General features: G+C 39.7%; 1 protein-coding gene across 2 annotated transcripts in view; it reads left to right on the top strand.

Annotated features, from left to right (window-relative positions):
* Positions 1–5,097: 5,097 nt before the first annotated feature.
* USP32 (ubiquitin specific peptidase 32) overlaps positions 5,098–18,711 on the top strand; it is a 43,147-nt gene continuing 29,533 nt past the window's right edge. The window contains exons 1-4 of one of the 2 annotated variants that reach the window (XM_017730947.1): positions 5,098–5,225; positions 8,824–8,929; positions 9,451–9,569; positions 12,337–12,496. In XM_017730947.1, coding sequence (XP_017586436.1) covers positions 5,163–5,225; positions 8,824–8,929; positions 9,451–9,569; positions 12,337–12,496 — 448 coding nt within the window. In that variant the 5' untranslated portion in view covers positions 5,098–5,162. Of the gene's footprint in view, positions 5,226–8,823; positions 8,930–9,450; positions 9,570–12,336; positions 12,497–15,932; positions 16,165–18,711 lie in introns of those variants that run through there. The other variant, XM_017730948.1, reaches the window with a different exon arrangement.

Here is an 18,711-nt window from a genome sequence, read left to right as displayed (position 1 = left end):
TCAGGCTTTTGAGACAGAAATCGGCTTTTTGGTTGTGGTTACTGCTACTCCTCCTAATGGCAGTGATGATTTGTGTGGAGCTTTTGTGATTCTGGAGGTGTTTCCGTGTCCAATTAGTTCTACCTGATGTTAATTGGTCAGTTTATAGTAGCCAGGACAGATTAATTCCACCTTCCTTCAGTTAAACACTTGGAATTCTGCCCTTTTCACTGATTAAATCAGCATTTCAGTAGTAGCTTGTAGTGGTTTTATACAATACCTTAGCTCATTTATCACACATCTGTCTGATGCAGGCTGGAATTTATATCCGTTTTAGTGCTGAGAGAAGACATGGAGAGGTTAAGTGTCTCTTGCCTGCGTGTCTCAGGCAGTGTTAAGAGTTCAAATGCTTTTATACTTCACCTTTGCTCCATCAGACAAGTGGCTGCTTTGGAAAGCTCTGGTTGGGGTCTCATCCTGTATTTCTCAGCATTTTACATCAGTGTGCTTCAATTTTGAAGGATGGGGGGAAAAGCATTATAAGGGAAGGTGTTTATGTGGCTGATCTGACTTTGCAAATAAATATTAAATAGGAATTTAAAATACACTTATTGTGTTTGCTTTTGATGCATATATCACAGGTGAGGTGTATAATAATTTTTATTTAAATTGTAATAACTCCACTAGGCCTGTCCAGCCACTTCTTTTAACCTTTAAGCAGAGACTGTAGTGTGTGGCAGTTCTTGTATTCCTTATATTCAATAGTTACATCATCAAATATATATAAAATTAAGGAAGATTTTAAGTTCTTTCGTATGGTATTTGAATAAAACACTTTATTGAGGTAATTTTTGCAAACCTTAGCTCAGATCCAGCAGCCTCTAAGGAAGTATCACAGAATGTGCAGTGTAGGTACTTCGCTTAGTGAGGAATTGGCTTTGATGTAACAATTTTCTTCTCTCTCTTTTTCCAAAACAGGACATGAACGAGCAAAAATATCAATATTATGTGTATTTAGTCATGAAGTTATATTTTTATGATGACTCTTAATATTTTTCACTAGCAGCCTGGTAACAGCAGAGCAGCTTTTGCTGAGGCAGGTATTTTGCTGCCCAGTTTTTGTTGTCTAAAATTGTCCTTTCAGTGTGATCTTCGGAGGGCACAGAGGTGGTGCCATAGCCCAAACCATACACTGCCCACAGGGTATTTTAGAACCTTCCCAGATAAAAGTCAAGAAGGTGGGAGTGGGATTAGAGCTGTAGGATGTGGAAAGAAAGAAGTGTCTCAAGCGAATAGAGATTCTAAAATGAATGGAGAATGTGGCTGCAAAACTTGCAAAGCTCCACTGGAAGGGTTGATTTCCTCCAGCTTGGTTTGAACAGTTTTATAGGGGTGGCAAAACAAGGTTTAAGTCTAGAGTTGGACTTGCATAGTCTGAGCTTCAGATACAGTTTCAGCCCAAAAGGAAGACAGACTCCAGGGTGATTTGGTGATAAATACATGGAGTAAAGGCAGAGCAGAACCAGGTGGTTGCTTTCCAGCATGCGCCAGTTTTGGAAGGCACTGTGCATTTTGTTATCTGGATAGATGGGAATTAAAACAAAAATGTGGAGTAGTACATCCATATAAACAGCCTGAAGTTTAAGTAACACTAGGAAACTAAAAATACCCTCGGCAGCTGGTGAGCTGAAGGTTTGTTACAATTACTTTAAGCTGGGTGACATTTTTAGCTGAGGTTGCGTGGTTTCATTTAAACTTTATTAAACAAACTGGAGCTGGAATATTCCCTGGAGAGTTGGATGCAGCACTAATCTCCTGTTAAACTGTCTGCAGCTTTACTGGAAACCCTTCAGCTGAGGTGGCACAGGAGGTTTGTGTTAGCAAAGTTAACATAGACACAGTGACAGTCTGGGACTTTGCTTCATTGGTGGTTTTTGGAAGTGGGCAGATAGATTTTTTTTTTTGTTTTAAAGAATTATCACACAATATCTAATTAGTGAAACTTGGTTTTGTTACCTTGAATCAACCTTACAGTCAAAAGGTCGCTTGTGTGGTCTCAAGGTGTAAGGAATTAAATGTGCATTTCCAATTGAGTCACTTTCCCTGCAGCAATATTGAGGTTGTGCCACCTGTTATTGGCAGGTGGGATGCAAAGATGGTTTTTGCTGTGTTTGCTACCATGAGCTTATTCTGGGAAGTTGTCAGTGTCTGTTTTTCCCTGTCAGGCTGTGAATACAGCAAGGGTGCACCCCATAGTGTAGTGTCTGTCTCGTGTGTCTAATGACAGCAGCTTGTGAATGCTCTTCTCAGAGGTGTTCGTAGACAACTGGCTCCTGGAAGTGTTTGGGGAGTCTGTGCCTTTGGAAAAAGTGAATACTCCTAATGAAAGAACTTCAGTCAGTGTAGGAGGCAGGTTTGTCAACTACCCTGGTGTCTAAAGGCAGGATGAAAAACGCCTCTGTGTTCTGTGGTGCTTCCTGTGTTGGGCTTGTGGAATTGAGAGAAAAAAGGCAGCTTCTGGGGATGTGAGTGCTCCAATTTCTAATATTATTATAGTAATAGATGTATTGCTTCTAGAAATGTTCCTTTAATAATTGAAGACTTAGTTTTATTTCCTCTCAACACGCTATCGTGTTCTATCTCTGTTGAATAATTGGTGCTTTCGTGTTGGGATTTTGTATTCAAATATTTTGCCTTCCAGACTCGTAGTAAACATTGATAATATTTTTGATTTATGCTCTTCTCATTTCAGTTGTACTTTCATGTGCATGGATCTAAATGTATAATGAACTTATCTTTACAAAGCTTTGCAGATGATTTTAAATGGCCAGCATCAGTCATTTTAATGGCTCCTGGGGAAGGAATGGAAGTAATTACCTTTCCTGCTATTCCATGACCTTTTTTGTAGTTTCTGCCTGCAAACAATAATACTGAGTGGGCTCTGGCAATAATAACTTGCTTTTGAAATGTAACATGGATTGGCAGCATCCACTTACCATGCCTGTTAAATATACTGATAGTGTGGTTCTTTTTGAAAGTCTTGGGAGTATTGCTTGACAAGTCTTGTGCCTAACCTTCTCCTCACCTTGACTGGCACTCCAATCACTCCCATGGATTATGGGAAATACATTTATATGGGATTTTCCTACTCCTGAGCACTGCCTGGGGTGCACACTGGGCAGTCATGGATGCTGTAAGCATCAGCTTAGCAAATGCTTTGTTTGTATAGAAACTTTTGCCAAATAACCCCAAACCAGATTGGATTAAATGGTGAGGAGATCAAAAAATTAACAGAGGGGGAGAAAAAAACAGAACACAGAGTCTATTTTTGTTAAAAATATGTGTGTGTGTGCAGGCATTTAAAAACTGCAATAAATGAGAATATTTTCATCCAAGAACTGTTGCTTGGTTTAGTCTAGGATCCAGGTTGTTTGCTTTGCTTTGCCAAAATTACAAAGCCAGTAGCTTCTCCTATCCATGCTCCCCAAGCAATCCCACCACTCATTAAGTGTGGGGAATTGTCCCTGCTGGCTGAAGATTTGCTGTAGTGACGTTGTGCTTAGAGGTGAGAGGAGGTGAAGCACTTCTCTTCATTTCCTCCCTGAGTGTTCATTAAAGCATCACATGGAAAGGCACACAGTGACTCTGGGTAGATGTTAATATGAAATAATGGAATTTAAAAACCTCGTAAGCCAGGTAACAGTATGAAACCAACATTCTTCTGCCATGTAATTAAAGCAGGCTCGTTTTAGTAAAACAAGATGTGTGATAATGATAATCACCACTGTGCTAATTGATAGCTCTGGTGCTGTGTGGGTCACAATTGAGGTTTATCCCTTAGATACTTTGAATTTTTTCTTTATGGCCAGAAGTACCTAGAATCTGTAATAAAATTTGAGAGGAAACATAACCCAATTTCTGTTTCCACACACAATTGCTAAGTGAAGCCAAGATCTGTTTCGGTGTTGACTCGGATTAAAATTAGGGAGAAATGTTTTAATGTGATTTACTTCTAAGGATTGATTTTTGCTTTTGATGAATGAATGAATTAATTGAAAAGTAGAAGTTTTACTGAGTGCTGGATGAAGCCCTCAGGTGCTCTGGGTTTTTTTGGCTGACAAGAAGCTCCACAAGTCTTTGGCCGTGGCAGTGTTGTTTCTGTCTGGCGTGTGATAGCAGGGTAAGGAAAATGCCTTGCTATAAATACAGTGACACAGCTCCCATGTGCAGCATCATTTCTCGGGGCTTCTGCATGGTAAATACTCCTCCTGCACCCCACAGGAACTTCCAGGGCATCGTGTGCCATTCCCTGCAGCTTGGCTTTAGACAGAGGGCTTGTTTTGTTCCACGAGGTCCTTCCTTTCTTAAACACTTTCTTAGAAAGTTGCTTTGTGCTTGTAAAATCTGAAGGCAGCACTGCTTTCCAGGGAGCTCCCAGGCCAGGATGAGCGGGATGTCATCACATTTTCCACCTTTACAGTTGTGAACAAGCTTGAACAGGTATAGCTGGCAAGCAGATTTTGGATGTGCAAGGGAATCTTGGGTGAAGAATTACATGTAGTCCAACATTTTATTCCTATTAAATCACACCTCACTGCACTGTCTCATGAACTTGTAGTGGTGGTGAAGTACTCTCTTTGTTTTAATTTAGAAAAGCAGGCTGATTAACAGATGAAACTGCCTGAAAGATGCTGTTGGAGCTGCTCTTAATAATATTCACCACTGCTGGTTGCAGATAATTTCTCTGGCTTACATGCAATGCAAAATTGATCATAAAGCTGCCTTATTTTCCTTTGTGCGACAAGAATGGTGCTGAATTTAGAACAAATTACAATCCACTATTGTAGTCAGAAAACTTAGGCAGTGAGCTGTTGTTCACATTGATGGTAACTGTAGGTCTGCTTCCCTTCTCTCTTTTCAAGCAAGAGTAGTTTATTAGATCTCATTTTCTCCAGTTCCATTTTCCCACTCTTTAGGGGAAATCACGCGTTTAATTTCTTCATCTCTTTTTATTGTAAAGGTAAATGTAAGGAGGGGAGGGTTTGGAGATTCCTTAAGCTATTACCTTTCTGTAACATCTTTATTGACCAAATCTTCTTTTCTTTGCTCTGTTCTCAGTTACAGACATAGAACTGAAGCGGCTCAAAGATGCTTTCAAGAGAACTTGTGGCCTCTCCTATTATATGACCCAGCAGTGCTTCATCAGGGAAGTTCTCGGTGATGGGGTCCCTCCCAAAGTTGCTGAGGTGAGCTGTGAACTTGCTGTTTTCCTGGGAAGCCAAATGCAGTGGATAATGGGCAGCTGGATGGTGCACACACAAACGTTTATGGAGTTGATTGAATTGCCTCCCATTTTTTATGCAACATCACAGTGCACCTTCTCTGCCTGAAAATGATATTCCAGACTTGGCTCATGGAATCAGCATGAGCTGAGCTACTGCTCCCAACCCTATTAATGCCTGGTAGATGACTTTGAAGTAAACCTGAATATCCAGATGGAAAGTTGGGCAATTAAAAGATTGGGAATTTGTAACAAGACCATTGTAACAGATTTTATTTACTCCAACAACACTTGCTGTTGGTTTCTCTGAGATTCCAGTAACTGTTGCTTCATTTTCTGAAGATGAATCTTTACGAGCTCTTAAAAATAAATTTGTTCATAACAAATGTATAAAAGAACTGACAAATAGCCAGAATCAAAATTTATTACATGGATATAAACATATATATGTTTATATATATCCTGTGTATATGTCTAAAAAAAAATAGTAATACCAACCTGCACGCCTGCATGTTTACAAAGTTATTGTCTTGTATGAAGTTACCCCTTTCTTGAGAGAGATATGAAAATATTATTGGTAGAGAGACAAAGATTAGGCAGACCTTTCAAATGATCTCTTGCTTCATGTCATTTCTAGTCACAGCTTCTATTTTTGGCATGCTCAGAGCTGTTGACCTCAGAGGCAGCGTGCAAGCTCCCAGTTTTATTTAGATAATGTGAGTGCTGAAGTGTGCATTGCTGAAGGTTTTACACTCTGCCAGAGTTCCTTTTCCTAAGCTTAGTCTTTTCTCCATTCTTTTTTTTTCCCCCTGTTTTTCCTAAGTGTTGGCAAAGAGGATGATACTACTTACTTCTGTAAACAGTTTGCTTTTTATGTGGGTGTTTAAGGCTTAGCAGGAAAATTTGCAGTGGAAAAAGAGGGGCCTGATTTGCCCAGAGTTTAAAGCCTGTCTTCAGTATTAATTTTTGAGTGTTTTCTGGATGCTTTGAGAGTTGATAACCCCTAAGATGAAACAAAAAATGTATCTTTCACAATGCATGGTTGGTTTGAAATAGTGTAACATACTGAGAATTTTATGGTACGAGTTAACTTGTACTTTTATATCCCTTTTATGTCAGTATTAAGGATTAAATTACTGATTTGGTCACAAACAGAAATTCTGGGGCTTCAAATGTCTGCTGGCTAGTTTCTATTTTATTTTTTTAAAAAATCTGTCCTTAAAGACACAGATTGTCTCTTTCAACACTCGTTATGGTTATAGAGCAGTTCTTGGTTTCCAGGTGGTGAAATAAAATTAATGGAAGACTCATAATTGGTTTTTGATGGCTTCTCATCAGAACTCATCTCAAAATTCGAGTACAAATTATGATGTACTCGTAGCATTCATACTCAGGCAGTGCAGTATCAAATCTGTGAACTTGAAAACTGTAAATTGGGCCAAAATTGGGATTTGAGTCAAGGGATGCTTTGTAAATCCTGGATTCAGGTTTGGGAGAGGCAGGCAAAGTCATTAGGCAGCTAAAACCCCTGAGTTTTCTGCCTTTCACTCATTAAAACCGATCATTTGGAGCCTCAGGTTGCTGGGCTGGGTGCTCTGCATGTTGTGAATAATGGTTTTTCATACCTGAGGAGTGAGAGGCCTTCAGGAATTTATTAAATTAAAAACACAGGAGTTTTAACTAGGACATAAAACAGGACTGAAACCAGTGGAACTTGGGTCGAACAATTTGTGTGATTGTCCTGCACACAAAACGTTTTTTAAATGTTCAGGACAATAATGTTCTTGGGAGGATCTCTTGGGAAAATGGAGTTGAAGATGTTAATAAAAGGAAATTTAGAGATGTGTCTGTGTTGGTAAAGTGCAAGAAAGCTGGTCAGGTGGTGGCAAGCATGAGCACAGCTTTTGTTTTTAAATCTTGTTATACTCTTCAGTTGCCCATGCAACAGAACATGTCAGGCTTAAATTTTATGAAAAAAATTACTATGTGCCATATACTTACAGTAAATTTTACATCCTGAAGTGTAAATCGCTGTGATTCTCTCTGGGTGTGGCTGTTTTAAGTAAAGCTGCAACAGCATTAAGTAATTTTGGAAAACACAGAATTGCATCACATTTTGATGGTGCATATTAGGAGTTTTCCAAGTGCCACACCAATGTGAAAAAATGTGGAGTTCCTTCCTTAGGAATGCAAACTGATGTGTTACGTGACTACTCAGTGTTTATAAACTCTTCCCAAGGAATGATTAAGCAGCTAAACTCCAAGCAATGCCAGCTGCCCGTGGTTGTAATTACATATATTAAATACTGATACCTTGGATATTATCCACAGAATTCCTTTTCTCTGTTTATCTCATGAGCAATTCTTGTGTTGTGTTGAAATAATGTATAAATGTAATATTTGGTGCTCATCTGATATCGCAGCTGAGATGTACAAAGTTCAGCAGAAGTGAGTGGATATTTTAGCTGCATATTTTAAAGAAGTAATGAGTCCAGTGTAATATGAAGGTAAATTGCCCACATGGGCTGTGTAGCCTTGAAGGCATCTGGTGAAGACAGAAGGATTAGGCATAAAAAGTGTGGAATTCAAGTCTCTGCCTTGAAGCCTGCGCAGTTGTTGTGTCCAAATAAAGCACAAATTCAGCTTTAATAATTTAGCCCTTCAAGCATTCGTAAATGGATTCAAGTTGGAGTAACAGAAGAGGCTGGTCTGGGCCCCCTGTGGAAATTAAATTTGGGTAACGCTGTGGGATGGAAGTGAGGTTCTGCAGGATGTTTTCTGGAGAATTAAAGCCTGCTGTACATTGATTTACATTGCCCTGCCTGCAGACAGATTTTAGTTATCTGAAGGGATGGATGGATGGATGGATGGATGGATGGACAGATGGACGTGTGGACAAGGAGAGGATTTCTGCAGGTCACTGTCGAGGTGTCTGCAGGAGCAGCAGTAGATCTGGTGTAGCCACTCTGTGTCAGGTGTTCCTTTATCACCTTCTTGCCACCGCAGCACTGTGTGGCTTGGCCAGGTCTAACCTTGCCAGGCCCAGGACTGGTTTTGTTTGGGCACTCCCAGTCCTGACTTAATTTTGATATGTGGTGGAAACCACCCCTGTGATGGTGTCGTGACTCACAGGGCTCTGGAGTTCCCCTCTCTGCTACCAGCCTGGGCTTGGGGATTCGTGCTGCATCTCCTTGATGCCTTTGAGATTATCAGAGCTCAGCCTGGAGGAGATTTCAGCCCTGATAAAGAAGTGTGGGGAAACAACACCATGAGCAAGTGAGAAGTGTCTTCACTGGAGGGTTCTAACATGGGATTTTTATATTGCTCTATATGACTGGTACCTGTGTTTCCCTAAGTAAAGGCTGTTTATAGGTACCAGAAGAGCTACAAAAGTGTAACAGAATTAATAATTGAAGTGTGTTTAGCTGAATGTGAGGTGATGAGCCTAAAAACCACATAAGATGGAGCCTCAGTACAAGCTGCTCTTCTTATTTCTGACATGTTTGCCCTGTTTCTGGTTAACTTCTCTATTTTTGGTTAACTTCTCTAATTTATTCTTCTAGGTTATCTACTGTTCATTTGGAGGAATATCCAAAGGGCTGCACTTCAATAACTTGATAGTTGGATTAGTTCTACTTACAAGAGGCAGAGAGGAGGAGAAAACAAAATGTAAGTGATGTAACTTAAAACAGTAACAAGACTGTGAGTGTAAAATGAGCACACATTTTACAATAAAAGACAGGATTTTTGGAAACATTTTTGTCTGTATTTTTTTTAATTAAGTGCATTTTTGTTTTCTATATTCATTCAAAATGAAATATTTGCTAAGTCATCATGAAATGTCAGTGTTGGGATCCTGCAGAAAGCCTGATGCTCTCTGTATGTGGGCAGAGGAAGGAGGATGGCATTGATATTTTTCAAAACAAATAAAAGCATCTGCCTACTGACTTCTGTTGTTTTGTCTTCTCTGTTAATCTGACTTGATAACACTCATTTTCCCTTTGATTACAATGGTAAAAGAAAAGGGAGATCTTGACCTAAACCTTGTGGACCTGTATTGAAACTGGAGCAACCTAAATTTTTAGTCGTTTAGTTGTTGCATAGCCTTTGACATTCTCAGCCAGTTGTAAACTTTAAATTTGAAAAATGTCACTGCCATGAGATGTTTACACAAATCTCTATTTCCTCAGATATTTTCAGCCTCTTCTCTAATGAATCTGGGAGTTATGTTGTCCGTGAAGAGATGGAGAAGATGCTGCATGTGGTTGATGGGAAGGTCCCAGAGTCACTCAAGAAATGCTTCTCTGAGGTATTTCATGCAGCTCTTCTCCTGTTGCATTTACAAAAAAGTCAAGATTACATTAAGTGGCTTCTTTTTCATACTCATGCACGTATGGGAACAAATTGACCTTGTTTAAATTGGGTAAAAGCTCATGGTTTTTTGTGTTGTGGTATTACATGTAATTTGTATTGATGTGAACAGCATTTGGTGTATAAATGCAGGCATTCTCTGTGCTCCTGTACTTACTGTGCTGCTTGGAAAGAGATCATTTCCCAAGGGTAATCATGTCATCAGGTAAATTTAAATACTAATATTGCTGGTGGGAACTCAAGTCATTAATGTGAACGTTTTTTGTAATCAGGGAAGAAATCTAGAATACAGAGCTGAGAAGAAAGAAAATCTGCACCCTGGATTTAAAAATGCCTGACAGCAGTGGTTGCTTAAAAATAATAGTTTTATATTATTGCTTTTGTATCACTGTTCCTGCCAGGAGCTACAACATTTAATTATTCTTTAGGTTGTTTGAGAAATGTAATCTTTATGGAGCTTGCTGAGGTCTTCCTCTAAACCAGGGAATTAGTACTTCCCTGTGTTCATAGGTGATTCTTGGGCTCCAGGAATCCTGATGAATTTTCAGTGGTTTTTGCTTGGTTTGTTATCAGAGGACTAAGATCAGCAGAATGGAGACATCATTGTACCTTCCTCTGGCGAAAGCATTGAGCAGATTGACTGGAAGCTTTATTTGTGGCTGTCAGGTTACTTAGTTACTTCAGATTTTATTGGTCTGTGTTGGAGATAACTCTGGCTGTGGGCACTGCCTGAGCCAGATTCTGATCTGGCCCTGGTGTCCTGTTGGCTTTGGAGGCAGTGATTGCATTCCTCAGTCCTGGCTGGAATCATAAATCCTGTGTCCACTGCAGTCCAGCTTCTGGACCTGACCCACGGTGCCATTTCCTATTTATAATTTCCCATCAGTGTGGTGTGATGAATTGCACCCTGCAAGTTAATTGCACGCTGTCCAAGAAATCCAGAAATACTTTATGAAGACTTGCAGGAAGATGAGTATCAATCTGGGCTTCAGAGCATTTTCCTGTTCGAGAAAATGCTGCATATTGATTTTTCTTTTAAAATGAAAATAGTGTAATAACCCACTCAGCAGGATTTACTGGGCTCTTAATCATCCACGGTCATTGCTGGAGAGTGAGAAAGTTTAATGTTCCTGCTGTGGGCCTTCCTGCCTGCCTTACAGAGAGAGGATGGGTTTGATTTCAAGCATAATGTTTATAGGTACTTCTGTTCATCAGAATCATTGCGTGTACTCAGCTAGAAATAGAAGCTTTGGAATATATCTGAGTTTTCCTTTTGTTTCTCAAGTTCCATCATAGTTCAGCTGTAATCATTGCTTGCTTCAAATGCTTTCTTCCTCCTATCTGAAGTTTTTCTGTCCCTCTTCATTGTCCTTCCAGGGAAAATTGGAGTTCTAATGACACAGCTCTTGCTGCCTTTACAAAGAGCAGTGCAAAAAGTAGAGGGAAAGGGTGGAAAAGGGAGTGAGAAAATGTTCTTGTCTCTTGATCCAAACTGTTGGAGAAATGAAAGAATAAGAAATAAACTCATGGCCTGGTTGGAGGGGCTTGGATCAACCTGTTCTAGTGGAAGGTGTCCCTGCCTGTGGCAGGGGGTGGAACTGGATGAGCTTTAATGTCTTTTCCTACCCAAACCATTCTGTGATTTGTTGGATGAAAGTATAAAACTCTTTAGTCTAGAAAAAGAGGCATAAAAAGAATGAGTATCTGGACCTGAAACAATCCCCTGCAATGGGAATAGGAAGCAAATGTTTTAGCAGTGCTGGTGATGAACCATTGGAGCAGCCTGGCAAAGGGAATATAGTGAATTTTCAATTTTCTGCATTTGGCAGTTGCAGATAGTCCGTGGCCAAATGCAAATGGTTGGATTCTGTAGAGATGTAATTCAGTGAAGTTTAATGGTCTGTGATATGAGGGGAGTTTAAATAATCAATGACTTGAAACCTCTTCCACTTTCCAGACCCCTGTTTATTTCCCCTGGAGATGAGACTCTCCATATAATGAGTTTGTCTACTGATAATGGGTTTGCTTTTATTTGAGGTAGTTTTGTAGGTTCTGTAAAAATTAGTCTGCTGATCCCTATGGTTTCATGGCCACAGCTTGGCAAGGATTCAAATAAATGGTTTAAACAGCACAGAAATTCTGTGAGTGTGCAGATTTTATGTATTCCTGAACAGGGAGCTCCAAGAGACACAGAGTGAGCAGATCCTGGGAATGTCACGTCAAAAAAATCCACAAGTTCCTGCAGTGATTAATCACAGCATTAGTTATTCCCAAATCTGATTTTTCTGTGTTATTGGTATACCTGCACAGATAGAACAGAACGTTTGTGATTTTATAGCACCTGTTTTTTGGTACAGCAGAGCTGGTATCTATAATAATACATTTAAATTCATCAAAATAACCTCTGCTGTTTTGAATTGCAAGTAACCATTTTTCTTTTCATCCCTTTCACCTGAGGTTCAGGGTAAATGAGTTTCCAAAGGCCACATTGAGTAGGTGGCTGAAATGCAGAGAGAACTGAAAGTTAATTTCCCTCCCATTGCCGTTTCAAAAGGAAAGGGAAAAACAGGCATGGCTCCAAGCAGAAAAATTACATTAGCACTTATTTTTCTAGGAGATTGTCCCAGTTTTTGTTCATGTAGCTGGATGGTTCCTGTTTACTGGCTGTGAGAAAAACAGCTCCCATTTTCTGGTTTTTCTTGCAGGGTGAGAAGGTGAACTATGAGAAGTTCAGGGTTTGGCTGCTGCACAACAAAGATGCTTTCACCTTCTCGCGGTGGCTGCTCTCGGGAGGGGTGTACGTGACCCTCACTGATGACAGTGACACCCCAACCTTCTACCAGACCCTGGCTGGGGTCACACACTGTGAGTAAAGGTGCACATCTTAAAAAAACCTGCCAGAGTTCACAGGCAGAATCATTGTTCATTCAATCTCCCTGCTCCGCTACGTTCGGTTCGGCGAGAGAAATTCCTTCTCTGAGCTCATTTGTTCTCTGCTTTCCATGCTGTGGTGTAAAATGTTGTGTACAAGGACACTGGGTTGTTATTTTTAAGAGATAATAATGCTGAGGCTACCACACTTCTATAGAAGTTTGCTACCAAGCAAGCTAAAAAAAAAAGTATCTTCTGAAGTGGCTGACTGGTAATACTGGGTTTACTTTTGGTCTTTATAGTGGGTTGTAAAACTACTGAGAGAGTTGAGAAAATAATGTTTGTTTCAAAAATAAGTGTTACCTCTTAATTTGCTTCTCCAGTAAAATAAATAATATTCCTGGCATGTGGTAGAGGCAGGGAACTGAATTAACTAAAGAGAAGCATCCTCAGGAACTGTCTCCAGAGGAGAAGTGCTTCCTTATGTCTGTGTTAACGTAAAAGAAGGAACAGCTGGTTTTTAAATTGAATCTAAAAACAAAAGGCTGATAAATGACACTTCATGTACCAGTGTAATGCAAGCATCCATTCCATCCCTGAGGATCCCTGGGAGAAGGGAGTTGGTTGTGGAGATGTCAGGGATTTGAGCAGTCTGGTTGTGTTTTGTGTCCTCTCACGGATTTTCCTCCTTGGTGTCAGTGTGGCATTTAATCCTCTAATGGGTGGGCTGCTTGAATAAAGCAGTGTGCCCTTTTTTATCCTCTTGGTTTTAAATATGGGCATTCAAACTATTTTCTGACCATCTGAAATGAAAATGCATGATTAAGTTGGGAGTTTATGAACAGGTAATTTATTTACATTACGTGAGAGGCTGCAGGAGACATTGAGGTTACAGAAAATCACGAATATTCTGAGGTCTCGTTGACAAGGTAGAGAAAGAGTTGTGTGGAAAAAACCCCAACCCTCTGAGTGTTCTGGGAAAGATCTTGACCTGTATCAAACTGAGATCTGCTCTTTTGTATGCTTTGAAATTGAAACTTTCAGAACAGTTTTTACTGAGCTTTTCACAGAAAGTTTATTTTTACTGAAACTGAGGTTTGGAATTAAAAAAAGAATTAAATTTAACAGCTGCTGTTTTAATAGATTTTATTTCATGTTTAAGGTTGTTCTCACTTCTGGTTTTGATATCCCTGTCACCGTTACCATCGTGTCAGAGCTGGGATTGAGCTTTTTAGTGAATTCCAGAAATCCATGTAGGTGATGTGGTTATTGTCCACAGATTTGGAAAGCTCATGTGACAGTTATGTTTGGACCTCTAGATAAAATTAAATTTTACTAAATTTCCATGTGATTTACAACAGTGTAGGAATTTCATCCAACAGATGCAAAACTAAGGAAAATATAAGTGCTTGAGCATTTGGAAGTAATTTCAGCCTAATCAGGTCACTCCAAAGAGTAAGAAATCCAGTACAGAAGTATTTTTAACACAGCTGAATGTGTAAAACACTGAGAGCTGTTGTGACAGTTCCTTTGCTCTAAATGAAGGCTTGTTCTTAATATTTTTCCTGGGAGAATGGTTCCCTTTGGAACGACCAGGAAGTGAGATAATGTTTGGTAAACTGAGGCAAACACCATAATACAGAGAAAGAGGGAAAGGTTTTCACTTTCTTCTGTAAAATGCAAAGTAATTCATGACACTCGCTGGTGCAATCAGGAACTTCTCATTCCCGCTGGATCTCCTGGCACAAGCCTCAAACCCCCCTCCTCAGCCTTACCTCACACTGTGCTTCCCATCCAGCTTCTTGAACAATATGTCAGAGCCATGAAAAATGGCAGTGATAAAAACAGGCAAAGTTATTCCCATTGATTTAGAAACAGCCACCATTTCATTGCAAAGCATCAGTGACTCCATTTAAATTTGCTTAATGAGCCAGGCTATCAGGGAAACAAAGGAATACTAATTTTTCATTTGTAAATAACATTTATTTTGGTGTGCAGATGACTTTAATTACATTTCTCAACACATAATTAGAAATGAAATTTTAAAGTTACAGGAAGTTGCACACACTTGCTGCTTTTAATCAAATTTTGTTCCGTTTCACTTAAATCAGAAATATCAATAATTTTATTTGAAAGCTGCCAAAATAACTGGCCTTTGTTCCTACAAAAGCTGTTTCAGGGATATGAGTTTGTCTTACACCTGAAGATGACCAAGTAGCAGTAGTTTGGATTTTCTCAGTTTTGTAGTACAATCATATGCATTTAAATTCATTTTTTTAATATATATATTTTAAGCCATCATATTGAACAGCACTGTAGTGGAGCCTGTAAATCTCACATTTCTGTCACACTGACTCAGGGAACACCTCATTGATTTCCTTCATTTAGCTGGAAATATTTTTTCTGCTGCAACATAGGTGCTGGTTGCCTTTTTTATGTGTCATTTTGGTGTGACTCAGTGTCATGTAATGGGCTTAGATAGTCAGGTTTTCAGCCCTTTTCCATGGGGAAAATAATTCCACTCATCAGAGGGGTTGCTGCTTTTGAACTGACAGAATGTTTAATTTGTACTTCTTTGTCACACAGTTCTTGTGTCACTGAGTTCTGATTAAATAACAGCCAAATTCCCCTTTCAATGGAAGAGACTCCTCTGTTGTCAGAAAAATTCATTCTGTTCTTTCTGACAGCTCTCACCTGCTGAGGTGCAGTTATGACTGCAATCAGTATAAATAATTATATTTTAGAATATACATTTATCATTTGTTTAGTACAATAAATGAGAGAAGCCCTGGATTACCAGGCAGGGTGGTTGAAATGGAAGAGGCAGTTTTTGAAACAGAGCAAAATGGAAGCTGAATGTTGTGGAAGGAGCAACTTCTGTCAGAGCTGGGTTTGTCAACTTTGTGGGAGGATGAAGATGGGAGGCTGAAAGGGAAGAACAGTGAGGGGAACATTAAAGGGCTGGCTGGGTGTTAAATCCACGTTCTGGAGCTGGGGCAACCACTCTGGGGAACAGGGATGTGTGGAAGCCACTAGAAGCCAATTGTGAAGATTTTGGTTTTATTAAAGCTGCTTTTAAGGGCACGTTTCATTCTGTGCTGCTTTTCCCAAGTGTGAACACTTGTGCTGTGAGAGGAGCTGTGCCTGTTTACACCTCCCTGTTCCCACCTTAAGGTGCTGATAATCCATGTTCTGCTGCATGAACACCTGGATAGTCATGTCTGACACACACAAGGATCTGTCTTGGTCGAGGTTATATCCCCCTTTCTGTGTGTTTGTTTTTAATTAGGAAAAGCAGAAAGATGAAAGTCTGACAGCAGCCCTGGCCAATAAGTAAAAGCCTCAGTGTCACTTAATCTGTATTTTGCCACTTGTTATCCTCTTAGTTCCCAGGCTATTTTATGTCTTGCAAAGCAGCTCTCAGTCCCAGAGTCTTCTGGATGTTAATTTGAAAGCCACAAACAAGAGTTCTTAGTCAGAACCAGTGTTTGGTGTCAGTTGTTTGGGCTCCTGCCTCGCCATGAAGAGCCCTCCCTGCCAGCAGGGCCTGGGGTCTGCCTGGAGCACTTCATGGTGAACAGAGGGACAATCCAAGGCTTGGTAAAATGTTGGGAATATGGTATGTTTCTGCTGCTGTGAACCAGAGAGGATTGTACCAATAGGTGGGTAAATACTGAAGTTTCCTCATATATTGGAATATTCGGTGAGTTCTGGTCGTATAAAGAATTGTAATAAGCAGTGGCTGAAATGAAAGCATGCTTTTAAATTTGCAGAAGGCAGAAGATTATTCATGGCTTGCTGTCTATGGAATACTTTAGAAGGATGTTTTGTGGGAATGGCATTAAGATGTAGCATGGGGATTTAGTGTTTATCACTGTCATGCACCTGCCTGTTGGGCAATGTTCTAAATTAACTCATTTCTAGTAGTTTTACAGTTTTAGATGGTATTTTGACTTGAAAGTGTTTATTTGTTCTTCCTTTACAAGAAGAAGACTGTGCTTCAGTTGTACTTATTATCATCCCTGTGATTATATTAATCTAATTCTTAGAGAATTGAAACAAAAAATATTATTCATAATTTTACAGATCTGAAAGCTTTTCGTATTTCTAATGGGCAAGTGATGAGGGAGACATAAATCAGCATGTGGTAGTAAACTGGTTAAATTTCTCAGGTGTGTCATGTTCATGTGACCACAAATAATCATATCATGTATTTAGTTACCAAAATGAATAATTACTTGGCCTAGAAAGCCTGTCTGTTCTGAGGTTTTGGCCTGTATTGTGTATATAATATACATCTTTTTAAGTAATCTGAATGAAAACCCAGTTTACACTTTGATGTGATTTGAACAGACATTAAGGAAAAATGTTTATATTTTGAAAAGATAAAATCCTTTGTCTCTGCAAAACCTCTGTGGAATATGATGTTTTGTCATGCACATTGATATGGTTGGGTATTAAGTGTAGTGTGCCTTTCCCATGCTTCATTTAACTTCAGTAACAAATATGATTATGTGTATAACCATAAATTGCCAGAGATTTCTTTTAGCTTGCACTCATGGAGGAATAGATGGTGCCCTGCATATCCTGAGACTGATTTACAAGATTATGTGCAAAAAATCACTCTGGAGAAATCAAATTGTGCAACAGCTGCTGCTCAGCTGCAGTTAAACTTCCCGTGTGCTGCAATCCAATAAATCCTGCTCCCTTTTATTCACTGGAACTGTTGCACTGAGCTACAATTTGTTATAACTGTGAATGAGAAGTATTCTTTTGTCACATTTTTACCTGTGGTTAACCTGATTTGTGTAAGCCTAATCAGTGCTAAGAATGTTATTTTCTATTTAGTTTTACTTTCTAAAGTGCTTGGCTCTTGTGCAGAAAGTCAGTGCACTGGGGCTCAGATAAGTATCAGCACGAGTGTTACATTTTTATCAGCTATTCTTTTAAAGGTGATTATTTGAAAATTCTGTATCTTTTAAATGATCATGCCAACTCAACCCATGTGAACAGAAATACAGACAAGATGCTTTGTGATAGCCTTTCTTTTCTGAGATGAAATAATGAAACGATGGAGAAACATCTGTGAAGTACAATCAAAAAAAAATCAGAATACAACTAACTTCTACTATAGATATTTGAGAGAGGTTCTTTGGTAAAATAAAACATTCTTTCAGTTCTTAATTACTAAAGATAAATATTGCACCTGCCAGGGAAAGGTTTCTGCAGATTTACTCTTCAGTGAGGACAATTTGAGCTTCCTGCTGGCTTTTAAATATTCTCAGTGTTGCATCACTTGAAGAATGAAGTGCAACTCGCACATTTGTTATTCTTCCTACTTGCAGAGGTGGATTAAAGGGAAGCAAAGTGATTTACATGGTCATGCACAAGAGAACATAAATAATGCTTTTGTGTTTGCTAATGAGAGCAGTAATGTGGAAGTGCAGTTCCTGTAAATGGCAGCACAGCCTCCCCTCTCCCATTGTTTGGGAAGGGGAAGAGCCCTGGGATTCTCCTCGCTCCTTGTGGGCTCTCACATCTGTGATATTTCTATCTGCTGATCTTCAAAGAACTCCTCTATTCCTCTTTCTTGATTTCCAATAGAATAATATTCCTTTATAAATTGGGATTGCTGCTTCCTCATGTATTGGGGACAGACTTTTAGTAGGGCCTGTAGTGATAGGATATGGGGTAATGGGTTTAAAATAAGAGTAGATGTGAGGGAGAAAGTTTTTGTGATGATGTGGTGGATTCTCCATCCCTGGAAACATTCCAGGCCGGGTTGGATGGAGCATCCTGATCCAGTGGAAGGTGTCCATGGAGGATGTTGGGGTGACCTTTAAAGCCCCTTCCAACGCAAATAACTTTGTGATTGCAACCCAGCCAAGAGCCAGGGGATAGTAGAACAGATCAGGGGATTGATCTGTCCAGGAAGGAGGGGGAGAGGAGAAAGGAAATGAGTTTTTCTTCTGGATCAGCTCTTCTCTCACTGTGTGAATGCACAAGAGCTGGGAATGATGCCCTGAGGAGCTGGGGCTGGGGAGGCAGGGCTGGGGTTGTCACCTCTGTGACTGCACTGAAGGCACACAGGAAAGGGACAGTTGTCACTGGTGTCACTTCTCCAGCTGGACTGTCTAAAAGCACCTTACAGGAAAATGCAAACCCCTTCCACTCCTCCAACTCCAGATATTTGATTCAGATTTTTCCAC

Source organism: Corvus brachyrhynchos, unplaced genomic scaffold, assembly GCF_000691975.1.
Source record: "Corvus brachyrhynchos isolate BGI_N302 unplaced genomic scaffold, ASM69197v1 scaffold283, whole genome shotgun sequence".
Taxonomy (NCBI): domain Eukaryota; kingdom Metazoa; phylum Chordata; class Aves; order Passeriformes; family Corvidae; genus Corvus; species Corvus brachyrhynchos.
Note: the sequence above shows the minus strand (reverse complement) of the source record. Positions and strands in the feature narration are given on the sequence as shown.